The sequence below is a fragment of the Capronia coronata genome (genome assembly GCF_000585585.1).
Source record: "Capronia coronata CBS 617.96 chromosome Unknown acBCG-supercont1.6, whole genome shotgun sequence".
Classification (NCBI taxonomy): Eukaryota; Fungi; Ascomycota; class Eurotiomycetes; order Chaetothyriales; family Herpotrichiellaceae; genus Capronia; species Capronia coronata.
In genome coordinates this window covers 754,251-778,320 of record NW_006912898.1, presented here as the reverse complement: position 1 = coordinate 778,320, position 24,070 = coordinate 754,251, and the positions used below count along the sequence as shown (strand labels likewise).

The 24,070-nt window shown below is 51.6% G+C and overlaps 12 protein-coding genes across 12 annotated transcripts; 5 read left to right on the top strand and 7 right to left on the bottom strand.

The window, feature by feature from the left end:
* Positions 1–151: 151 nt before the first annotated feature.
* A1O1_06951 (uncharacterized protein) lies at positions 152–1,325 on the bottom strand (the record flags this gene model as incomplete). Its single annotated transcript, XM_007727826.1, has 3 exons — positions 152–405; positions 480–575; positions 638–1,325. 3 exons carry the CDS (start codon positions 1,323–1,325, stop codon positions 152–154), a joined length of 1,038 nt encoding a protein of 345 aa, XP_007726016.1.
* Positions 1,326–2,186: 861 nt separating this feature from the next.
* A1O1_06950 (dihydropyrimidinase) lies at positions 2,187–3,861 on the top strand (the record flags this gene model as incomplete). Its single annotated transcript, XM_007727825.1, has 5 exons — positions 2,187–2,222; positions 2,276–2,823; positions 2,876–2,963; positions 3,013–3,311; positions 3,366–3,861. The coding sequence occupies 5 exons, from the start codon at positions 2,187–2,189 to the stop codon at positions 3,859–3,861; spliced, it is 1,467 nt and encodes a 488-aa protein (XP_007726015.1).
* A 468-nt stretch (positions 3,862–4,329) lies between these two features.
* A1O1_06949 (uncharacterized protein) lies at positions 4,330–6,357 on the bottom strand (the record flags this gene model as incomplete). Its single annotated transcript, XM_007727824.1, has 1 exon — positions 4,330–6,357. The coding sequence occupies one exon, from the start codon at positions 6,355–6,357 to the stop codon at positions 4,330–4,332; it is 2,028 nt and encodes a 675-aa protein (XP_007726014.1).
* Positions 6,358–7,506: 1,149 nt separating this feature from the next.
* A1O1_06948 (uncharacterized protein) lies at positions 7,507–8,425 on the top strand (the record flags this gene model as incomplete). Its single annotated transcript, XM_007727823.1, has 3 exons — positions 7,507–7,974; positions 8,028–8,078; positions 8,162–8,425. The coding sequence occupies 3 exons, from the start codon at positions 7,507–7,509 to the stop codon at positions 8,423–8,425; spliced, it is 783 nt and encodes a 260-aa protein (XP_007726013.1).
* Positions 8,426–8,988: 563 nt separating this feature from the next.
* A1O1_06947 (uncharacterized protein) lies at positions 8,989–9,867 on the top strand (the record flags this gene model as incomplete). Its single annotated transcript, XM_007727822.1, has 1 exon — positions 8,989–9,867. The coding sequence occupies one exon, from the start codon at positions 8,989–8,991 to the stop codon at positions 9,865–9,867; it is 879 nt and encodes a 292-aa protein (XP_007726012.1).
* A 433-nt stretch (positions 9,868–10,300) lies between these two features.
* On the bottom strand, positions 10,301–10,939 carry A1O1_06946 (peptide-methionine (S)-S-oxide reductase; the record flags this gene model as incomplete). The annotated part of the gene is made up of 1 exon (XM_007727821.1): positions 10,301–10,939. One exon carries the CDS (start codon positions 10,937–10,939, stop codon positions 10,301–10,303), a length of 639 nt encoding a protein of 212 aa, XP_007726011.1.
* Positions 10,940–12,015: 1,076 nt separating this feature from the next.
* On the top strand, positions 12,016–13,983 carry A1O1_06945 (uncharacterized protein; the record flags this gene model as incomplete). Its single annotated transcript, XM_007727820.1, has 5 exons — positions 12,016–12,329; positions 12,382–12,658; positions 12,710–12,879; positions 12,936–13,159; positions 13,220–13,983. The coding sequence occupies 5 exons, from the start codon at positions 12,016–12,018 to the stop codon at positions 13,981–13,983; spliced, it is 1,749 nt and encodes a 582-aa protein (XP_007726010.1).
* A 57-nt stretch (positions 13,984–14,040) lies between these two features.
* On the bottom strand, positions 14,041–14,619 carry A1O1_06944 (uncharacterized protein; the record flags this gene model as incomplete). The annotated part of the gene is made up of 1 exon (XM_007727819.1): positions 14,041–14,619. A coding segment is annotated over one exon (579 nt), but the record flags the coding sequence as incomplete, so codon positions are not given.
* A 605-nt stretch (positions 14,620–15,224) lies between these two features.
* A1O1_06943 (uncharacterized protein) lies at positions 15,225–15,953 on the bottom strand (the record flags this gene model as incomplete). The annotated part of the gene is made up of 6 exons (XM_007727818.1): positions 15,225–15,269; positions 15,323–15,437; positions 15,489–15,558; positions 15,615–15,722; positions 15,773–15,834; positions 15,883–15,953. The coding sequence occupies 6 exons, from the start codon at positions 15,951–15,953 to the stop codon at positions 15,225–15,227; spliced, it is 471 nt and encodes a 156-aa protein (XP_007726008.1).
* Positions 15,954–16,449: 496 nt separating this feature from the next.
* A1O1_06942 (uncharacterized protein) lies at positions 16,450–18,298 on the top strand (the record flags this gene model as incomplete). Its single annotated transcript, XM_007727817.1, has 3 exons — positions 16,450–16,621; positions 16,699–16,924; positions 16,987–18,298. 3 exons carry the CDS (start codon positions 16,450–16,452, stop codon positions 18,296–18,298), a joined length of 1,710 nt encoding a protein of 569 aa, XP_007726007.1.
* Positions 18,299–18,866: 568 nt separating this feature from the next.
* Positions 18,867–19,792, bottom strand: A1O1_06941 (uncharacterized protein; the record flags this gene model as incomplete). Its single annotated transcript, XM_007727816.1, has 2 exons — positions 18,867–19,040; positions 19,673–19,792. The coding sequence occupies 2 exons, from the start codon at positions 19,790–19,792 to the stop codon at positions 18,867–18,869; spliced, it is 294 nt and encodes a 97-aa protein (XP_007726006.1).
* A 1,103-nt stretch (positions 19,793–20,895) lies between these two features.
* A1O1_06940 (kinesin family member 18/19) lies at positions 20,896–24,029 on the bottom strand (the record flags this gene model as incomplete). Its single annotated transcript, XM_007727815.1, has 2 exons — positions 20,896–23,782; positions 23,833–24,029. The coding sequence occupies 2 exons, from the start codon at positions 24,027–24,029 to the stop codon at positions 20,896–20,898; spliced, it is 3,084 nt and encodes a 1,027-aa protein (XP_007726005.1).
* Positions 24,030–24,070: the final 41 nt, after the last annotated feature.

Sequence of the window (24,070 nt, the reverse complement as noted above, 5' to 3'; positions counted from 1 at the left end):
CGGAGTACGTACGATGATGGGGCATTCACAGGTGTTTCTGGCAGAGCTGCATATATGCGAAAGGCTTCTGATTTGCTCTGAAAAGAGTGACTTGACCTGATCTTTGACCAACAAGCACCAAAACCATTACAGCTACCACAGTGTACGTATCTTACGGCTGGTCTGCACGGTAGAAGGTAGTACCGATACTGGTATAGGCCCGCTCCCATCTGCTCAACAAATGGTCCTGCACCTTAATTGGCGGGTATAGTGGCTTCTCGCCGGGTGCTAGACAAGTCGGGATGCACTCGATAACTTGGTCTAGTTCGCCTTCGTTGAAATAGGCGCACGTATACCGGTCTTTCAGCGACAGAGGGCTGAGAACTCTGTGCATGGTTGACTTGTAATGTCCGTTCGTCCAGCGTTCTGGGTGCGGTCAGCATATGCACTCATAATCCCACCTTGATTGAGAGGAGAGCCGATAAAGAAAGAGTACATACCCAACAAGTCTCCAATGTTCATAACATAAGCACCCTCGACTGGTGTGACGGGATGCCATGTGTCGCTGGCTCTGTGCAAGACCTCAAGGCCACCAACTGAGAGAGATGATCAGAATCACCTCTGAATTTCCGAAAGACGTTCAAGCCATAGTACTCACCATCATCTTGCAACAGCAAGGTCAATGCCCCAAAGTCTGTATGCGCACCGGCACCCCTGGTCCTGCCGGTAACATCTACCGGGGTAGGAGGATAGTGGTGCGATCGGAGGGCTGCCAGCCCATCGGGATCGCTGGCGAATCGATCAAAGTACCCTTCGTCCAGGTTCAAGCTGAGGGCGATGATCCTGAAGAGAGCTTGGCTGAATCCGCGCATGGCGTTATAGTACTCGGTGTAAGATTCCTTGAATCCAGGGAGATCCGGCCAGTGATTGGGACCCTGCAAGAATCGTCCCAGTGGTTTATCTGTCCGGATGGAGAAGGCTTCTTTCTGGTCCGCAGTGACATTGGGGTCATCGTCGAGCTTCTGATCCCCAATTCGCTCATAGCCTCGATTGCTTTTGCTTTTGCTCTTCGAGATCGCTTCCTTCTGCTCCATAGGTAGCTGGAAGAACCTGACCACTCCCTCCATGAGCCGTTCCTGAAGATCGTGCGAGATGGGGTGTCCGACAATCTGAAGGAACCCGACGCTTGTACACGCCTCACGGAAATCCGCAACCAGTTTGGCCGTGCCTTCAGCATCACCTGCTAAGAACGGGCTGATGTTGATGATGGGAATGTCCATTTTGGGTACGCTGGCATCTACTTTGGTGGCAGCAGTCTCGGCGATGGTAACGGATTGGGTCGCCATGATGAACTCGACAGAAACAATTGAAGACGACTTTGTGAGATATTCGGGTTCAGGAAGGGGGTTTAAGTCCCAAGAATCTGGAATATACAAACGAGAGACCAATTCTGATGGTTTAAGAAGCACTCCTTCGAAATCCCTTCCTAGGAATGCTGCCTATGGGTGGTCCTTTTGAACAAACGACTCAGGTGATCATCCTCTTTGAACGACCCGGCCGGCGCATAGCAGGACGGGGCCCGGCCAAACCAGGCCGAACAAGTGGCTGAGATAAGGTTGATGGATTGTTGTGACTGGAGGGCAGACTACAATAGGGTTGATAGCCACGTTGTTAGTTTTGTTACCGGAAACACCAGCTGGACCATGGACCTTGGAGCACCAACGGGGTCACTGTCCATAGCTCTTATCACGAAATCGACGTTCCCACAGCACAATTCCAGAGCCTGGCTGGCACTGTAGATCATTACTATGACTAGCCATCCAGAACGGACATCACAGTCTTGACCCACTGTCACCCGAAGTATGGAGATACAGTAGTCACTGAATTCTCGCTGTTTCGCTGTTGGAGTTCTGTACTTCACTTGTGAAACATCGGCCAGTGGTTTGGCCTATCCGGCCTCATGATATTTCTAGGACTAAGATAATCGATCCCTGCACGGCCCAATGCGTACTTATCCGCGAACGGTTCAGCTTATCGCTGGCGGACCATCCATTTTAATATGGATGTGGAGCGGCGGTGGAGTCCATTTCCTATTTCTGTCAGGTAGGTCCCAGTCGTTATGTTCCGGTCTTTTAAGCAGCTCAAGAGAATGCATTCAGATTGTTGGCAGGAGTCGCTCGTTCGCATCTTTAGCTCCTGCTGGGAAGATGGAATTCGATACAGTCGTCCGTAATGGCATCATTGTAAGTTGGCTCACGAGATTGACAGAAATGACGCAGCCTGACAGGGTTACTAGGCCAATGCCTCGGAATGTATCCTTGGTCAAGATATCGGTATCAAGGATGGCCTCATTGCGTGTATTGGTATCGGCCTGCCAGTCTCTGCTTCAACCAGCGTTATTGATGCTCAAGGAGGGTATATTACCCCTGGCGGTGTAGACTCACACGTCCATCTGGAGCAATGGAACACTCCCACAGGAGATACCTGGGAGACCGGGACTCGCAGTGCGGTCTGTGGAGGAACCACTACGGTTCTCTGTTTTGCATCACAGAATCAGACAGATCAGAGCGTGTTGCCAGTCGTGGAAGACTATCTCGGGCTTGCCAAAGGAAGAAGTGCTTGCGACTACGGGATTCATCTGATCCTGACTAATCCGACAAAGGAGGTTGTCGAGAAAGAACTTCCACTCCTCGTGAGATACAGTGGAATCACAAGTGTCAAACTGTACATGACATATCATCCGATGAAGCTGGGAGATCGAGAGATCTTGGATATCATGGTTGCCACGCGAAGACTAGGTATAACCACGATGGTCCATGCCGAAAACCATGATATGATTGAGCTGTAAGTAATTCTGGGGTGTGAAACTCGAGCAGTTCCCTAGCTGACGACTGAGAATCATTGAAACCTTGGAGCAACGGGGCCAAGTCGAACCTTACTATCAAGCTGTCTCAAGGCCGAAGATCGCAGAAGCAGAAGCTACCGTGAGTGCGGTTTTGTCGCTCTGGATGGCAGATCCTAACCAACAAGCAGTATCGGGCGATCTCACTTTCCGAGCTCATGGATACTCCGATTCTTCTCGTTCATGTATCCTCAGAGCTGGCTGCAAAGCATATTCGAGATGCGCAAACGAGAATGTTGCCCATCTATGGGGAAACCTGTCCTCAGTATCTGTACCTTCTCTCCGACAGACTCAGAGGAGAGAACTTTGAAGGTGCTAAGTGTGTCTGCTCGCCACCGTTGCGAGAGAGGCCCGAGGACACCGACGCTATGTGGACATCCATTGCCAATGGCACCTTCACGACCTTCTCTTCAGATCATGCTGCCACGAAGTAAAAATTCCCATTTGAACATCGACTTCGGCTCTTACGCTGACCGTCAAATAGATTCTATGCTGAAGGCGGTAAACGTCTGGGTCTGATCAACGGCCGTCCCGTGTTCGCAAAGATCCCCAATGGACTTCCAGGGCTCGAGACTCGTCTTCCACTACTCTTCAAAGGCGTCGAAGAAGGCAGGATAACGATCCAGGACTTTGTCCGCGTCGCCTCTTCCAATCCAGCAAAGCTATACGGAGTCACCCGCAAGGGAGCTGTTCTGCCGGGTTATGATGCAGATCTCTGCATCTGGTATCCGACTGGCAAACTGGAGCCTTTTGTACTCAAGAATTCCATGTTGCACCATGATATCGACTACACGCCATTCGAAGACATGACTTTCACCAATTGGCCGAGATATACCTTGCTGCGGGGGAAAATGGGTTGGAACCGTGATGATGGTGGATTTATTGGCAAGTTTGGTGGCGGAAATTACATCAAGCGAACAGTAAGTGCTCTGGCAGGCCCGAGAAACGTCTTCGTGAACGAGTGGCGGCCACCAATATGATATCGTCCCCGGATATATAGCTGTTAAAACTTTTTTCAGAGAGCTGTGAATATTTGGGTTGATCACGGAAAAGATCGAGTAGCAAACACACCGAAAAGAAACTCGGTAGAGATCAAACATCTCAGATCTACCTCGTACTTCATGCCCCTGCTGTTTTCAACATCCAGCTTTTGCCCCAATGATATTGCCTTCTTGCAGTAGACTACCTTCCAGCCTCAATAGCGCAAGGCTCATTAGTCCCTTGCCAGCGTTGCCGGCTCCGAGCCGCAAGACCCTTCGCCAACGGAGGATAAGAGACTTGACCTCACTTGCATCGTCTCGTGTCGACGACGATGTCGAGACTGCGTCTGCAGCTCCTGAAGAGCGCTCAGCAGTGGCGCTGATACTAATTAACACACGCATGAGAAAGGACGAGGCGAGGGCGAAGTTGGCACGAGACCCTTCAATTGCTGTCAGCAAAAATCATCATCAACATTGAATCCAAACAGTGTAAAACCCACAGCTGTGCCAGAACGCATCCCACACACCAACATCTCCCCTGCTGAGATCTTCGACGAACTCCACAGCTTCCTTTCCACACTCCTTCGCGCCTTTCAGGACTGCTGAGCGAGCAGCAGCATGTAGATATGCGCTAGTTTCAAGTGAAGAGTCCAGATTATCAACAGCTCGTAGCAAAGCACGGTAGAGTGCCATCACAGTGACGATATATGCCAAAACCAATGACGCATTACCATCAAGGGTGTCGGGAGCGATAGTGGAGAAGATGGCAGTATCCAAGTGGGGACTGCTATTTTCCGCTGAGCTGTTAGACGCAGTGAACGAATCTTTCCAGGTCTTTAAGCGAACGCGCAGTGGTTTCGCGAGTTCGACGGACAATGAGAAATTGTTCGTGGTCAACGAAGTGGCACGAATGGAATAGTAGGTATCAAAAGTGTCCGAAAGTATCGTGGTAAGTTGAACGAGATGGTAGAAATGCGAAGGAACCGCGAGGAGATCGTGAGCATTGTCATCGACGGGGGCAGTCGACGGGCATGGAGAGCCTTCAACAGTCGAAGGAGCATTGGGTGCGAGTATCGGCAGCTCCACGTCAAAATCATCGTTCCGAATATGACTAGGCGTTCCAGCTCCGAAGAAGGACCATTTATCCAGAACATATGTTGCCCACCACAGCCGACCTCGAAGCCGGCGTTCCCATTTTGGCAATCCCAACCATCCGACAGAAGACTTGCCGAGACCAATAAGGTAGGCAAGGCTGACTGTCCAGGCAGTGAGACTCCACTGAAACGGGGTGTCCATGATGTACTTGTTGCTGGGTGCCCGCTGAAGCAATAAGAGACAGGCCTGAAGTGTCGCGAGCTTCGGGGTATGGGTTTCCTGTACGATGGCAAGCCAACAGATACGGTAAAGCCTTGCTGCGGGCGGCGGTGAGTGGATTATAGTTGTGGCTAGTATGTCGTCGTATAGGAGAAATGGTAGAGAAGTTGCGTAAATCCCCGCTTGTAGAGACAGGGGCAGGTCCAACAACACAGTGCTGATATCATGGGCCAGCATTTGTGTCCGCGACAGGACGGGGAAGTATGGGTAGACGAAGCGAAAGAACAGCTTCAGCAACCGCACCCCAACATCAGTCGGAACCATAGTTTTCAGCTCTGTTTGTGCCGCTTCCAGTACCGAGTTGTCCGATCTAGGCTCCCCTGTATTCGCGAGGTTGTCGTCAGGAAGCATAAATATAACAGGGCGTTCAGCAAAACCGAGCTCAGCATCGTCCGTCAAGGACGGTGGCGGAGGCAGAGGAATCCGCCTGTATACTATATTGGATAGGACGCATTCGTCATTCTCATAGCGGTACCGACGACAGAGATACGGATCAGCCTCACCGGTCTCTCCAACCAAAGCAGCATTTTTCGTGGACAGTTCAGCCAGGGAGAACTCCCCGACACGTGGGACGCTGTTGTTCACATTGTGTCCTCTGAGGTCCGATCTCCCAGCTTGTGGCTGATCCGTGTTTTGGAGAAGAGCAGCTTCTTCAGCTCCAGGCACTTGGCGAGAGGACGTGTTCAACTCCCCTATGTCGTCGTCAAGAAGGACATCCTCCACAGGGGAACGAGAAGCTGGAGGGCTGGAATTAGACGGCGGCGACGATGAAGTTGATAGCCGTCCTGCTCCGTTGAGTCTAAGCTCGCTGTCTGCATGGTCGGTTCGACGTCTCTGTGGCTCTTGACCATCACCAGACACTGCCTGAGATGCATTTCTCTTGCGCTTCTGTGGGCCGCTAACGAAGGTGCATTCCCTGCCGTAGGAGTGGCACAAGGCACACGGGGGTGCCACGGCAATTTTGCAAGCGGCCTTCCTAGCTCGGCAAAAGTCGCATGGTCTGTTCTGACGCGACTTGTAAGCTCGAGGACCCAGCGTGGGCTGGTCGGGTCGAGGATCAACTGTATCAGCGGGAGAATGTCCATACACGGCGTAGCTGCCTGAGGCGGATAGTAAGTCCATCGAGTTGATAGTAGATAGCGGGAGGTCAGGATTCGATGATAGTCAAAGCAGATGGATTGACCATTTAGGGTCGTTGGCCTGATACCTGCTCAGTATCAGTTATTGTAGAAGATTGGGGCTGTGAATTCTTATGAGAGTGTAGGAGTGGTACATCGGGGGAGTACCTTGCAGTGGTTGGAAGGAGGAAGGAGATGGGCGAAGTGGGGTGCAGTGGTCAAAGAGCCAGAAGTCCGTCCTACACCTACACCTACACCCTTCCCTCGCCGAACTCTTGAAAGTTACTACCTACCTGACTAGGCAGTTACCTATCAATCAGCTACAGCCCTCCGCCGGGCAACTTTTTCGCCTAAACCTTGCCCACCAATCAACTCCCAGTCACGGTCCGAATCCGACTTAGCCTGTATAGAACCGAAGCTTCAGTTTGGGGAATTCGAGACTCCAGGACAGGACTGTACATGTTGCTTGCCGGGAACTCTCGGAGAAACAGTCAAGCTATCTCTGAGGGCCAGGAGCAGCTCAACAACGCGGTCATCCTCTCGTGGCCGAGAATAACTGTATTATTACGTAGGTAGTAAAGAGAAAAAGGGGTTATCAGGTAAAGGAGAGGGTTGGTTGTGACATCCTAAATGGTGGTGGGAAAATCTTGACGGTGCTATCTTGTTTGCAAACCGGCTCGCTACCTCTCGTCTCGTTATTGTCTTTGCCTCTATCCTTTGGCCATATCTTGACAAATTTTTGGCTACATGGTATCATGATGGACCTACCGAAAGCAAATCTGTTCAATATCGAGCAATGCATATCGGAAAACATCCCTCTCTCAGCAGGCTATCGAGACTTTCAAGGCTACAAAGGCAAACATCCCGACCCGAAATGGCCCAACGGGGCGAAAATCTGCGTCAACCTCGTGCTGAACTATGAGGAGGGCGGGGAGTACAGGTTGTGGCACTGTTTCATTCTGTGCCTCTCAAATAAGATAAGCTGACTACCAGTACATTAGCGTCCTTAACGGTGACACACAGAGCGAGAATGCCCTTCAAGAGGTAGGTCTGACCTGGCCTTCGGTCAATAGCCATCGATGCTTCGCTGGTGGCAATCACTCTGTTCCATCCGTAGCTAACACGGCCTCAGATGATGGTTTGGCCCAGGCGCATGGGTGCTCGTGACATTCAGATTGAGACACAATACGAATACGGCACGCGGGTGGGAGTATGGCGACTCGCACGGTTCTTTGCGCAAGAGGAACTGCGCGTCACCGTCTACGCGATCGGGCAGTCGATCCTGAAATCCCCAGAGGCTGCGAAGCAACTGGTGAGCGACGGACACGAATTCGCCTCGCACGGATACCGCTGGATCGACCACCATTCCGTCCCCCTCGCCGTCGAGGCGGAGCAGATCAACAAGGCCATCGACGCCATCGAGCTGATCTCTGGGAAGCCGCCGAGGGGTTGGTACTACGGTCGGCCCTCAATCTCGAGCAAGGCGCTCGTGTGTAGGGCCTTTCAGGCGAGGAAGATTCCGCTCTTGTACCAGGCGGATTCGTACTCGGACGAACTGCCGTACTGGACGCCGCATCCGTTGGAGCCTGGAGAGGGACTGCTGATGATTCCTTATACCTATGTATGGTTTTCGGCGTCTGTGGTGTCTGACTCTACGTGTGCTAACTCCCACAGGATGTGAATGATGGCAAGTTCACATCGTCGCCAGGATTCGCGAATCCCAAGGTAGGATTTGCTTCCCCTATCCGAGACCTTTGGCCCCCCTGCCTCAGACCTTTAGCCTCACTAACCTCGACCACTTGATCTAGGACTGGTTGGACTATGCCAAGCTCTCATTCGATGTCATGTACGAGGAAGGGCAGGCCGGCTCCCCGAAAATGATGACCATTGGCCTTCATAGCCGCATCATCGGCAAGCCCGCGCGATTCTGGGCCCTGCGCGAGCTCATCAAGTATATCAAGACCCACGAGGGTGTGTGGTTTGCCACCAGGGAGGAGATTGCGAACCATTGGCGACGGGAACATCCCTTCAGCACCGAGAGTTTACCAAGCGAAATGCCGCACTTTCTATAGACAGGGCACAAAGGGGATAAGTTCTGTGGGTCTGGGTCGAAAGGAGACTATGTAGTGATATAGCCTCAGGGGAGCGAGCTCTGGGCATCTGCCCTGTCGATTGCCGCGAGTATCTTCTGCCAAAAGGCTTCCGGATTGGTCCTGATAGATAGGTGCACGTTTCGGGCTTCGTTCACCATGCTGTGCTTTATATGGCAAATGGTCTTACCGTATTCTAGGGATTTTTACCGTATCCTAGCGAGCTCGTAGATGTAGTAGTACTCCTCGCCTCTCTAGCGATATATATATTATTTTATTCGAATCGACGAGGGTCACTTTAAGCAAGACATGTTTTCCGTTACCGATGAACAGCGTGGTACATTAGAGTCGGTATTTAGTGTGGTCTCACAGATGCGGAGAAGGGTGAGAAGGTGGAGAGATCTAATCCTAATCAGCAACCCCCACAGCGGCAGAACAGCGGGTTCGAGCGTGGGAATGAGGAGTGGTAACTTATATCGCGCCATGCCATCACCCACTCTCTGCTCTCCTCTCCTACGACTCTGTGAAGTCAAATAGTACTCAAGATGCAGATCAAAGATCGGACGTTTATTGTCTCTGGAGGCTCCAGCGGCCTGGGATTAGCCACGACCAGCCTCTTCCTGCAAACCGGCGCCAACGTATCCATCCTCGATCTGAATCCTCCTCCTTCAGACACCCTCTCGCATGTCGACACTTCCCGGATTCTCTTCACCAAGACCAATGTCGCATCAACCGAGTCGTTACAAGCCGCAGTCAAGAGTACGTTGAAATGGATCCAAGAAACAACCTCGAAGCCGTTGTCCGGCGCCATCTGCTGCGCCGGGATCGGCACTGCGGCGTTGGCTCTTCCTAAACAGGATCCCTCTGCGACACACGAAACCGTCAAATATATGGACATGAGCCTCTTCGACAGAACCCTAGCCATCAATCTGCGGGGCACTATAGACCTCATCCGCTTGACTGTTCCGCATATGGCACTCAACGAACCCTGGGGACCGGATGGCGAACGAGGTATTGTGGTGGTGGTCTCCTCCGTTGCTGCCTACGAAGGTCAAATCGGCCAATTGGCATACAGCGCAAGTAAAGGTGCTGTGAGAAGTGTCGTTTTACCGTTGGCCCGGGAACTGGGACAGAAGGCTGGCATACGGGCCATGGGCATTGCACCGGGTGTCTTCCAGACCGGCATGACTGTGCCCCCGAGGAAGAAATCGGGGCCGCCACCAAAAAATGAAGGGGTCCAAAACAAACCGAAAGGTCCCACTGGTTCGCGCGCGTCCGTGAATCCTGAGATGATCCAGTATCCAACACGGATGGGTCGTGGGGATGAATTTGCCCGTCTGGTGAAGGAAATCGTCGAGAACCCGATGCTCAATGGAGGAGTCATCCGTATTGATGGTGCCGTGAGGATGCCCAGTCGCCTGTAATTCGCTCTTTTTCGCTTTCTATGACTCAACCCGATGATGTGGATGTCTTGCAAAAGTCGATTGACTATCTCTGGTCTGGGGATGCCTCTTACATCCGACCAGGCCCCCGTTGATACGCGTGGGAACGGAGTGTGGGAAGGGCATCCTGCTCTGTTTGGATGCCAGAGGTTGCCAATTGGATCCCGCAAAGGATATTCACTAGAACTGGCCCTGGGAACTGAATGAGGCATTTGGGGCAATTTAGGGCCAGAGATAGGTGAGCACGGAGAGATCGAATCAGGCGAATGGCTCGAATCCGGGCTTTTATCACATCTTTGATGCAGAGCAGAAGAAGCATTGGCCCGACAAATCACAGTAATCATCGTCGTAAACATCTCATTAACTTAGCGCTACAGTACAGAGAGTATTCTCTCCTGGGCAATCACTCTTGCAACTATTTCAGCTCCGGCAACGGACGCACATAATGCGCAGGGCATTGATAGCCATGTTCGCCCCTGTCTTCCAATTTCTTCAGATAATCCTGGTGGTAATCCTCCGCATCATACCATTCAGTGGCGCGCTGGATCTGAGTGGTGATGGGCTTCCCTTTATACCATTGTTCCTGCGCCTTCTCTTTGATTTCGTTTGCAATCTTCAGCTGCTCGTCGTTCTCCGCGAAAATGGCCGACCGATACTGTGTCCCGGTGTCTGCACCCTGCCGATTCAACGTGGTCGGGTCGTGCATCTTGAAGAAGAACTCGACCAGTTGACGGTAGGAGACGCGGTCAGGATCAAACACGATGAGCAGGGACTCGGCGTGGCCCGTCTGTCCTGAGCAGACGGCGCGATATGAAGGCGCTTTGGCCTGGCCACCGGTATATCCCACTCGGCAGTCTAGCAGGCCCTTGCCGTTGCCCCAGTGCTTCCGGTAGAATTCTTCGAGGCCCCAGAAGCATCCTCCTGCGAAGATGGCCCTTTGAGAGTTGGGTGGGAATTGCATGGCGGAAAGAGAATCAGGCTGGAGGGCTATCGATGCTGAGGAGGTGAAGGGGCGCAGGAAACGGGTGAGGAATGTAGGCATTTGGAAAGCCATGATGGTGATGATGAGGACAAGGAGTGACGTGAGGAAGGTGTTCGTTTGCAGTTTGGCGGGTTTTGAAGGGTTTACAACAGAGTGGAAGATCGGTAGGTAGTTATGAAGAGTAGGTTGACTGTTATATAACTCGCAAGTCTGCCTCGTTGATGGACGATGGCAAAATACGAAGGATAAATCCGAAGCCGTGAATACAAATAATGATGGAAGAATAGTAAATGTGGCACGTCATTCATCTTCATTCGCACCAATTCGAGCCGAGGATGACAACTCAAATAACGGTGGCGGTGTCAGCAGCGTCCCATACCGCGAATCGGCTACCTATCTAAGGTAGTTTGAGTCTGTAACAATTGATTCCACTATCATTCCTCTCGACAGACTCTCCGGCGACAATCATGCTAAGAGGATGAAGACGATCGGAGGTCAGGCACCCTCAGAGCAATAGTACTCAAATTCCGTCATTTGAGGCTTGTGACTGATCAAGGAATCAATCGCTGCTACTAAAGCAGCATGATCTCTTCTATATGAGGAATCCGAGTCTGGCTGTTTATCCCGCGCTTGCCACCAATGATGCGATCACCACTTATAGTGGCTGGTAAAGCGGCATGTCAATATAGATCCACCCGGAATCCATATCTCTCTCTACGTACCTGGATAGGCCATGATCTAAACTGTCATACCTTAATCCAGCTCTGAGTGAAGTGTGCTTCAATATGGAAGATCCGCAAAGTATACCTGCTTCGAGATCACGACGTCGCATTCTTTCATGCAACACCTGCCGGCGGCTGAAAAGCCGCTGCGAATATGACCCTCGTATCAACTCATGTCAACGATGCCACAAGCTCAGGTAGGTTTTGGTTGCCATGGCCAGCTTGGTCGTCGGCGCTGATGGTGGCTTGCAGAATCGACTGCTCTCTGCGCTCCAGCACCAGCGCACCTCGGTTTTCGGACAGTGTCGAGCCCGAAAACTTCGCTTCCGCTGGTGATGACAGGTATTGTTCAATGTGCTTTACCGAGTCTTTCATAGGCCTAATCAGGCCAGCAGGATTGCCCATGTCGAGTCGTCGTTATCAGAAATGAAGCAATCAGTGGACAAGATCTGGCAATTTCTCCAGCGATCAAGGAATCAATCGCTAGATGCCTCCGACGGCCAATCTGAAACCAGCTTCGACCAGAGTGCCGGCAGCTGCTTCCCAAGGTCGAGAGAACAGCTTGAAAGCTTAGATTATCCGCCACTCCCTACAACTCAAGATGGAATTATCAAATCTGCACCAATCATGATTGTCAGAAAGTTCCGGTCCAGCACGCGGAGACTCTACAAGGATCCTGGCAGAGATATCATCAACCAGCACATTCTGAGTGAAGATGTTGCTATTAAACTAGTTGCCGAGTACTTACTGCGCCTGCCTTGCTAGCTCAAGTACAACTACTGATGTTTCTAGGTTCATTAAGCGTCTGGGGCACGTCATACAGATCAGGTCCGTTGCAGATCTCACATCTGCCCCGAACATCAGACAAGCATCTCCACTACTTTACGCTGTATGTTGCCTACACGGATTACGGTTTTGCAAAGACCCCGATTTGGTAAACACAAGTGTCCATCGCCAGTTGTACGAGGAGGTTCGAGACATGCTTGGTCAGGTCGTGCTGGCGAGCCCTATCCCGTTTGAGGAGCTGTATGCCGTGCTGATCATGAGTATATTTGAAGCAGCACCCAGAGTTCGTTGTATCACAGCCTTTGATCAGAGTTGTCAACTGATACCTATCTAGCCCGTCTTTGAATATATTGAAAGCTGGCTGCTCAGTGGCATCTGTGCCCAGCAAGCAATATCTACTATCGACTTCGCCGAGATCATGACCAATCTGAGGCGAGGAAGACATAAAAGTACGGATAAACGATCACTTTCGTTGTGGAACAATATTTGTCTTGTCAATTTGAGGTACCATTTGTTCACCCTGACCTCTCGCAAACGGCAAGTAACTGATATCGTAACAGATTTGCCGTTGGCACGGGGAAGCCTACGACAATCCCTTCAGAACTATTGGATCAATGTCCAGCCATTCTCAACCACCCCGAAGCCACCCTCGACGATGGGATAGTGTTAGCCGAGATTCTTCTCTTCTCCGCATTGTGCAACAAGCATTTTCCTCCTTCACTCGATAGGGATGGGAATTGCCCCGAACTGACTGCATGGGAAAAAAGGTGGAAGCATCTGCTATGTAAGTATATGTTCCTTACGCGTAAAGGGAAATTCTACATGCTCATGCTCGAACATACAGTATCAGAAAAAACAGTCTCCCTTAGGTTCTGTCGGGAATTTGCGTATCTTGTGCTGGCCATGCGTTCCGTGGACAAATACCGCACGGAAGCTCTCGACCAGTCGATCATTCGACCAGACCAGACGTCTGCATCGGGCACAGTTCCGCCATCTGGCGGTCATATCAGCGACAACCGTGCCCGCCTCAACTTCCTCTATGATTCCTCTCAAGCATATGCCCATGATCATGCGCTTCTTCTGGCCAAGACTTTCCTGGAAATGCCCACCGCTCTAGTGCAGGAACTACCAAAATTCCACCACATCTGCATTGCCTACTGCACTCTTGTGCTCTCTGAATTCATCGACAAGGCTCACTTTCCACGCGAACCGATTTTCGAGACTCTCAACGATGTGGTCGCTCATTATCATCAGTTTTCTGAGGAGATCCCCGCCGTCATGAATGTCGCCATAGAGAAAGTGAAGCTCAGCCTCAACCGAGATTTCGCTTTCGAGCGGAAAAGACAGAGTCAAATAGATGACCAGGACCCGAGTCACGATGAATCTACCTCGAAACGCCTGCACATACAGCCAATAAACGCATCCGCGGATGCACACCGACTCGATGCAAATCCGTCAGCAAACAGTGTCGAAGTCGGCCGCGACTTTGTCATGGAAGAATTTGATCCTGAGACGGACCTATTCTCGTTTCCAACTGTCGAAGACTTTTTCGGAAATTGGATGCTTGATTTTGGTGGGGAGTATCCTGATCACCCGATTCAAGGTTGAAACCAGCTGTGTTGAGGTTATAGAGCTCATCGCCAGAGCAATGGGTATGCCTTATGAGGGATGCGCGGACCAAGTCAACCATGCCGCGGATATGATGAACTTCACACCAGCGGCAACGAAAAAGACCCCTGGTATCCCTGCTCGACTTCGACTAAGCCAACCGCCTGAGATGGCACCCAAAAGCAAGGCACAAATTGCTCCCAACCGTCGATTCCTGGAAGGATTCTTACTCAGTCCATGTAGAAACCTGACGTCTGAAGCAAGGCCAAAGTAAACACTGGTCAAAACCGTGGTCGGGATTTCCTTGAAGCCTAGAACTTCACTTGCCCAAACCTGTCCACCAGCCTGGAATCCCAAGAAGACCAAAGCAATCAGAACTTTCATTGATTCGGAACCTTCTGATGTGTCCGGCACCACCTTGGTCTGCACAAGCACAGCCGCTACTGTCAGAAGAGCTCCTTGTATCATGAACAATAGGGACAGCATGCCACGACTTCGTGGCCTCGAATTCCGCATCAGAGAGAATGAGAAACAGCCGACAGTGAATGAGATGATGGCAACCAACGACCGAAGCCAGCCATACGGTTTCGTCACTGGCAATCCCGATGCACCAAGTCCAAGAAATATCGTGTTCCCTTGGACCGTTCTGTCAGTGTGACTGTTCTCATTGCCAGGCTAAGGGGCAAGGACGAACCGGTTTGCATGTTCACAAAGCAACTCCACGCATTGAACGCGCCACTATCACACAGGCCTGATATGAAGCTGCATACCAGCAGCACAATATAGGCATGCTTGACTTGAACATCTTGTCCCAAGTATCTCGACAATCTGTTCCGTCGTGAGCCTTTCGAAGCCTCCGAAGAGCCCTTTTCAGGGTCTTTGTCGAAGACCTCAAGCGACATGACTATGATTCGGGCTGACCTGACGAACCAGCAGTCTGAAGAGCTTGCTTGCTGTTGAGATGTTCAGAACGCTTACACTAGAAATGGCAAGGAATCGAATTGCCCTCTTGCGGGTGTTCATGTATCTCCGCCGGTCTACGTCGGACATTGGTGGACACATGGGTAGAGCCTCGCGATCCACCCGCGGCCCAAATCCTATCTTTCCACTATTCAACCTTTGAGGAGATATATTTGAATTTCATAATCAGTCCAGATTCCAAGTTTTACAGACCAATACAATCAGCTGACGTTCATTCCAGGCCTAGAGCCGAGCCACGTCGATGGGTAGATTATTACATTCTAAACAGGGACTGCAAAAGTACTCTCCACCTCGACAATGTCATCCTAGAAGTGGACCCGTTAGCAATACGTTCCTACACGGAGCAGATAACGATCACTTGATTCAGCCTCGAAACTTCCACAATTGAACGAGGTGGGAATGGGACATCACCCCATATCTCCGACTGAGCCTCGTTCACCAAAGGTCGATATTGGTTCATGTCCGTGGTGTATCTGAGGCCATGTCAGTCAATGCACTTGAGCGTTAGGATCCATATGACCGACACTACAAGGCGGAGACAGTCGCCCAGCGATGATCCGGCGGCTTCAACTATCATCTGCATGTTCTGGAATACTGGTGATCAGTCAGCCCACGCAGTCGAGACGCCGACCTCAAAGCCAGCAACTCACTCTTCAATACACGAGGGTATGCGGGTGACTCCCTGGATGCAACTCCATGCATTTCTGTGGGGACTATCGGTACCAACTCGGACGTCTCAGGACAAATCCCGCGTAAACCTATATCTGATCAGATCCTGATGGCGAGCGACAGGCGACAATCAACAAACCCGATATGTAGAGGGTGTTTCCTCGCTTGCTCATCATAGACCAAGTGCCTGTGGGGTTGTAACTGCTCCGGTCAGCGAGAATCGCGAGAGCAAGTGCCCAGGTCGCCTACCACCATGATGGACTGTATAGTTGCACGCCTTGTGCAGAGATGAACTCGGGCTCCCCAAGTTGATGCGCCATGGCTATATGACAGACAGCAGACTCGTGAGTCGTATCAGACGTGCAGCACTGCAGTTGTCTACAGAACCGACAGACTGGAATCGGCTGGGACAAATATAAGCGATAACCCGAAAAAGCAAAAGCATAGGGCAAGTGAAGCAGTTCCCCAACCAGCCGCTGACACTCTGGTTGGACAGATTTGGCCAACGCATGAACATTGAAGATCAATCCATCTAAAGGTCCACCTGGTGGAGAAGATGTGGACCATCAGCCCGAAGGGTTTGATAAAGAAATCACCATTTACGGGAATCGCGTTGCAAGGCTGATAAGAAACCGGTCACCGACGGTTGCCGCTCTCAGAGTCTTTCGACACCCGTGAAAGTCACTTGGATATCTTTGCGGACAACATGCCACCACCGTCCAGGCCTGATCGCTGATATAAAGATATGGACGCGCTCGCCTCGTCTTTTTCGGCACATGCAGCGCAGATTGGACACCACACCGAGACGCAGTCAGAATGACGGCCTTCGATATGGATTCACAGCGACAGGAAGATTTCGAGGTGATGCCTTCGAAGGAAGCCTTCGCCTCAGCCAACTACGACAACATGATTGACAAAGGCGAGGTCACCATCGACAAGAGCACGGCTTTGCACCGCGGACTCAGGTCCCGCCATACCACCATGATTGGTAAGTACTAACTTCTAAGAGCATGCCCAAATGCACATCCTCCATTTCATGCGATCATCACTGACCGTCTGCTTCAGCGTTGGGTGGCGCTCTAGGGTCTGGCTTGATCATCGGGACTGGCTCTGCCCTGGCAAGTTCAGGGCCGGCGGCTGTCTTGATCGCCTACTCACTCGTGGGCTTTGTCGTGTGGTTGATGTTGACGGGTCTCTGCGAAATGGGAACATACCTACCCATCGCCGAGGGATTTACTGGTTACGCTTCTCGCTTCGTCGATCCAGCTTTGGGCTTCGCCCTCGGGTGGTGGTACGTCGATGCCACAAATCATGCCCATCCAGCGAGACTGAGCTGACCGATCGAACATCTAGTTATTGGATCAAATACGCCATTTCAACCCCCAACCAACTGACCGCCATTGCATTGGTGCTTCAGTACTGGGTTCCTCGAGAAAAGCTCAATCCGGGAGTGTTCATTGCCATCTTTCTAGTGGTGATCATCCTGATCAACTATTTCGGGATCCGGTTCTTTGGCGAATTCGAATTCTGGCTCTCGTCCCTCAAGGTTTTGATCCTATGCGGTGTCATCATCCTCTCGTTAGTGCTGGCCTGTGGAGGCGGCCCCAACCACGAAGCCACCGGATTTCGCTACTGGCACCACCCGGGCGCCTTCCACGAGCATCTCGCAAAAGGAGCATTGGGCCGGTTCCTAGGCGTGTGGAACTGCGTCGGCATCGCCGCCTTCGCGTACCTCTCGACCGAGTTCATCGGCGTGACGGTCGGCGAGGCGCAGAATCCACGCCGGACGATCCCGCGCGCGGCACGACTGATCTTCTATCGGATCTTCTTCTTCTACATCCTCAGCGTCTTCTTCCTGGGCATGATTGTGCCGTACAACTCGCCCAAGCTGGCCTTCGCCACAAAGCAATCGACCTCGGCCGCCGCATCCCCGTTCGTCGTGGCCATCATGCTAGCTGGGATCGACGTCCTCCCGGGCTTCCTCAACGGCTGTATTCTCATCTTCGTCTTCTCCGCCGGCACCTCCGACCTCTACATCTCCAGTCGAACGCTGTACGGTCTGGCGCGGGACGGGAAGGCACCGGCCTTCCTGGCCCGAACCAACAGCCGCGACGTCCCCGTGGCGGCTCTCGGAGTATCAGCTGTGCTGTCGCTTCTGGCGTTCATGAACGTCTCGAACGACTCGAAGAAGATCTTCAACTACTTCATCAACTGCATCACCGTGTTCGGCTTGATCGTGTGGATCTGCATCCTGCTGAGTCACATCAGCTTCGTCCGCGCCTGTCGAGCACAACAGGTCCCCAAGGAGAAACTGATCTACCGCGCACCCCTGGGCATCTGGGGGTCGTGGTATGCTTTGGTGTTTTGTGTCATTGTCACTTTCACCAAGAACTTTGCCGTCTTCGTCCACACCCCGACCTCGGACTTCGACTACAAGAACTTCATCACGGGATATATTGCCATCCCTGTGTTTCTGATCATTCTGTTTGGATATAAGCTGGTCTATCGCACCAAAGGTGTCAAGCCGGCCGAAGCAGATCTGCAGTCGGGGTTGGCTGAGGTCGAACTCCATGAGGTGGAGTTTGCTGCGATGGAGGCCGAGCAATTGGCCCACCAGACCAGATGGGGGAGATATTACAGAAGATATCTGTCCTGGTTGTTCTGATACAGACAGTCTTGGTAGGATTTAGTCGGAGAGATCTAATATAAAGAAGAATTTGACATACTTCCATTTCAACACTTTACTATTACAAGTCCGGCGGACCCTGTACTCGGTACACTAAGGCGATTGGCTCGATGTAGCCTGCACGAGAATAGAGTAAATATACTTAGTGTATCAATAATCGGACACTGAAAACTACTGTTGTTGTTCAGCTTGTATACAAGGAAGAATCGTCTCGCCCCTCACAAAAGGGTACCTAAAAGAATGGTGGTTATCTTTTCTAGTGTATTGTGCACTCTTACCCCACCTTTTATTCCTCCTCAATTGAAACAAGAAAGCAGCAAGAGCGCCTCTCATCCTGCTCCCATCGACGCGAAAGAATGACACTGACACGGCTTATGATCTTTTCAATAGAGAACCAGGTTTGAAAAGGTAACGATAGAGAACAAGTAACCACATCCCCTCCCTCCATCCACTCTTTTCGCTCAATCTGACAAGACCAATAAGCCCTGCATCACTCGGTCTTGACTCCCTCTGGGAGTGTTTCTTCATCTCTATTCCTGGCTCGCATCTAAGAAACTAAGCGATCCCCCTTCTTGGTGCCCTCGACGAAGGACCTCTCCGTCTCATTCTTTGGGTCTCCGACACCACTCGTGTCCTCTACATCTGCCGATCCGACACCTTTGAGAGGATCGGATGTGCGAGTTGTCTCGGTTGATGATGACGGAGTTGAACTTTCGGTGTGCTATGTATGTGAGAGAGGGTCAGTATAGTTCTGGACCTCTGAGGGACTCGTGCTCGCTTGAAAGAGACAGGGTAGAGGTAGAGAAGGCCAGATGTAATGACAAGAGTATTCGTTCGCTCCGAGTTTCCATGACATTAAGAAGGGAAGAGTCCAACGACAAAACTCCGATGGGGAAAAGAAAGCGCTCTGATCAATAGACCGAAAATTGCAGCCTCGCTCCTCTCTGATCGATGGTGATGGCAGTGTCAGCTTCCCCACGTCGGCCTGCCTTTCTTTTCAGAGTTCCCAGAGGTCTAGGCTTGGACTGCATCACACTTCAACCCGACCCGATATCATGTCACCCAATCTCCATTCTTGTACAGTTCAGTGTAGTATCTCTGAAACCATCTGGGTATCTGGTATAATGGCAATATCGAGGCATTCCGGTCCACTCAACCATGAGGTATCCCAATGCCCATAATTCGTAAGATACTTTCAAGACAGTCTGAAGCAGACGAAAGCAAAGCTGAAGAAAGAAAACAAAACAAAATCAAAGACTCAAAGACATCGAACCGAATGAATCGAATAAACCGAATGAATCGAATCAACCGAATGAGTCGACTTAGGTAGGTAGGTAGGTACTAGGTACACACCTTTCCAGCCTTATCACCAGTATCACCGCCTCCCGCATCCCCGAGATACTGCTCCTTCGCACTCTCTCCAGGCGGATTTGCCTTGGATCCAGCCCCCTGCAAGCCTGATAGGGATGCCATTCTAGCCGGCTGGAGATTTCTCGTTTCGAGTATCGGCTCGGCTCTCGCTCGCTGACGTCAAGAAGGGTTGTCGTTGACGGTAGTTACTAGTGAATTCGAGGAACAAAGATACGAGTACGCCTGATCTGTGGATTTAGTGAATATAAGGATGATTGGAGATATTCAAGGACTACAGTGATGTAAAAAGGTCAGGGTTGGGTTGAGTTGATGAGGTCGTCAAGGTAACCAAGATACAGCACGGCAATGTTGGTACCTTAGCTATTTACCTACCTCATTCCCTAACACCACCTACCTACGTACCTAGGTAGGGTCTTGTGGCATTGATTGACCGACGTAATACTGCATGAGTTGTAGTGGGTAGGTCTTTTTGGAGAAGATAAGATCGCAGTCTCTGGCAGACACTACCTACGTACTGTGGTCCTCCTATGACGCAATTCTGCGTCTTGTCTCCAGTGTCTCCGCAAGGCTGAATGACAGACAGGGGTTTCGGGGTCCCATGACCGGACTTCTCATCTTACCTACTAGTACTGGGTATAAATCTAGGATGTATCAAAGGGAAGGGAGAACAAGGTAAGCTGGGAGTAAACTGAACTGTATCAATTGTATTGGGGATCATCAATCGTCAAAAAGGTCCCATGTCCACGGTCAGACACCCCGAACATCAGACGCCATCCGTCCATCCGTCCATTCATCCATCCTAGTCGACTGGAATGATCCAAAGACCACAGGACCAACCTCAGAAGCTTGGAGGTAGCTAATTACAACAGCATCTGAAAGACCTAAACACACTCCAGCAGCATTGCAGGGTCCAGACTCAGTTCTGATACTGCACCCTGCCGTGGAAACCGCCGTGGCCAGAAAACTCCATGCGACAGAGTACTTCTCCGCGGAGAGAAAGGCATTGAAACGTCGTTCAGAAGACAAATATGGTAATGCCAGTCCTGGCCATAACCATGACCGTGCAGACGCCACCCGTACCCTTTTCCCCAGCGTGGGTTCCCCTTCTTGACCCGATCTTATGAACTCCAGCAAATGCAATACATCATTCGGTCAAGATATAACCATCAAGACTGTTTTTCGGTCAACACGCATCCGTTTTCACTTCATCGCCAGACTGCTTTGCCAGAAGGCATTAAACTACCCCTGGAAGTCGAATGGCTGTGACCATGTGAAGGGACGATCGAGCTCATTCTGATTGTACCACGGTCCCCGGCGTTGGGCGTGGATCTCACATCCATTCCGTTCAGAGTCGTACGTCTTCCGCCGTTGGAGCCCATGCTTCGGCTATGGCTGACGATGCCTTGTACGCGAGGACTCAAGACACCCACTTTCCACTCGTTCTCCTTCTCGTTCTTGCCCATGACCATCCTCCTAACGTGGCCGGCGGCGAACATGGAGTCGTTGGGAGGCGAGCCAGAAGCGGCGGTAGGGGATCTGTGACGTTGCGAGCGTGACCCGTGGACTCCGGACCGACGGACTGAGTTCGATCTTCTGACTGCGTCACGGATCTTCATAGCCTCGTCTTTGCTCGGATGGCCCTGGTTCTCAGTGTCCGAATTAGAAGCGGACGAATTGCTGGCATTGTCGCTACCGACATTCCCCGCAGCCTTATTTGATGACATCGGGGTCAGTGATCTTCGATTGGCCGCTTTACTCGGATCAAGTTCTCTCAGTGGGGACTCGTCACTGTCCGATGACGAGAGCGAAGTCATCTTGGGCGGGAGCATGCTGGAAGAATTCGGCGACCCTTCAAGCTTCTTCGCCAAGAATCCGGCCTCGAACCGACCTCTCTTGGACTGGGCGGCAAGGGTCACCTCTGGCGGTGCAGGTAAAGGCGAAGAATGTGGAGACTCGGGTTGAGTGTTCAGTTGGGCCAGCGAAGCAGTCAGATCCGAGACTTGTGGCAGAGGGATCTCGGTGGTTGAGTCCTCTCTCGGCGAGGGGGTGAATTTCTGCGGAGTTTTCTCGAATTCGGCCAAAGCCCCATCCTCCGTATCGTCGCGCCACCTCACCACCCGTTTGGAAGCCTTCACCGGAGATTTCCTCTTCTTCGGAGTGAAAGAAACTTGGACTCCTTTCTTGGGACCGCCCAGGAGTCCCCGACGGCGAGGAGACGCCTTGGCTGGGGATGGTGCGAGGTGGGAAGCGACAACAGCTACCGCCTTGGGCCGAATAGGACTGCCTTCCAACATCGAGGTGTTCATGTGGTGTTTGCGTCTCTTGGGAGTTCCCGCTTTGCTAGGCGCAAACGCTTCGACAGGTGTGAGGCTGCCATCGGGTTTGACGACATATGAGGCCGCGCTCGAAGCCGATTTGAGCATCTTGCCCAAGATCTGGGTTGCCGCCTCCACTGCCTCATCGACGCTCATTTTGTTCAGGTTCTCGATGGCCGCCACTGTTTCGAAATGAGCCTGCAAGAGAATTTGGATCGTGGCCGCATCCCCGAACTTGTCTTGGTCCACAACAGCTGCCAAAGCTTCTCTTTCGGCATTTGATCTCAGCAATTCCACTTCTCGTCGAAGTGTTTCCGAGTCGATCATATCGCCCGTGTCCACTTCTTTCAGCTGGCGCAGGCTATGATCCAATGCTGTGTTGATTGCCCGATCCCAGCTGCTCTTCAACACCTTCTGTTGACAATGATGTCGGCCACTCTCCAATTCCATCAAGATGCCCTGGGCTGTCTTCCTCACTGCTTGCAAGTTCTTCATAGGCTCATCTTCATCCAAGCTGTCGCATACACCATCAAAGGCAGCAATCCAGGAAGATAGCATGGCGATTCGTCGGCCCAGTTGCTTGAGCTTGATCATGTTGTTCGTTCTTTCTTGTCTTTCTGCCGCTGAGTGTTCGTACGCGGTCCGGATTCTCTGCACGCCCTCGCGGGCGATGGACTCTTTCCTCTCGTTTTGCTTTCTGAACTTAACAAATGCCAAAGCCTCCGAGTCTTTTTGCTGGGCCTTCAATTCGTTGATCAGAGCCATTTGCTCGTCGATCTTGACCAAGAAGTCCTTGACATGGCGATTGACATTGTAGACGTTCCGTGTGACCTTCGTCTGGATATTCTTTGCGCGGTTGGCGTATCTGAGAGTGTTCTGCGTCTCATCGAAGTGCGCACTGGAAGGACTCACGCACACAATCATCACTGTCTTGCAGTTGCCACCAAGTGAGAACTTGAGGAGACGAGTGAGTTTGGAATTGCGATATGGTACGTGGTTACGCTTGCGAACGTCACACAGTGCGTTGATGCAACTCCCGAGAGCTAGCAGAGACTTGTTAATGTTAGCACCTTCGAGCAAGCGTTCTCCGCGATTCTTGGTGGCACTAGCACGTTCACTCCCAGCCAGATCGATGATACTCAACGTGGCCATGGTGTGGGGCTCCTCGACGCTGGCGTTCCGGTCTTTCTGAGCAACGTTAATCTGAAGGACGGCATGTGATCGAGATGAAGTTGCATTGGCTTCTGTCGGAGACATGGTCCTCATTTCATTACCCTTCATGATCATATCCATCACCTCTTGAACATTTTGCGGCCGGTGACTGGAAAGCCCGGCGACCGAGACAGTCTGGTTGGCATCCTCTCGCAGCATCAAGCCGCCCCTCGAAGTGGCGGGCGCAAGAAGATCGCGAATCGTCTCGTTGTAAATCTCGAGGTAAGACAGTGATATCTCGGTGACCTTGTCGGTTGCCGACTCGCCGACGCGCTCAAAGAGCTCTTGCATGGCCATAAAGATTATTCCCGGTTGTTGAACTGTTCCGGTGATCGTGTGCGTCTTTCCACAGCCCGTGGCTCCGTAGGCGAAAACGGTGGCATTGTACCCATCCAAAACACTGTCCAGCAGTGGTCTGGTTGTTTCCTCGTAGACCTCGCCTTGTGATGCATTTTCATCGAAGATGCGGTCGAAACCAAACGTCTGGTCCTTGACTCGTTTGCCGCTTGGGACTAGGGATCGCGAGTATTTTTGGACGGGATTATCTTCAGGAGGATCAAAAACTCTGCGGACTCTGGTTAGACGCATTGCTTGAGCTGGCTATTCGGGACATACAAGCACTTGTCGTCCACAACTTTAATCACTGGTCGGAGGCCTTTTTGGAGCAGCTTTGGTGTAGGCGCAGGGGCTAGTGAGCCATCACCAAGAAAGATCGTAGTATCATCGCATTTGGTCAATTGCGCAGCCTCCCTGATCGTGAAAGGTCTGACTCGAACGGTGACCGAGATTGAAGAAGCGCCATCGCTGACCATGGTTGTTGTTTACCGCCGTGTACACCTTACCGGCGGAGCGA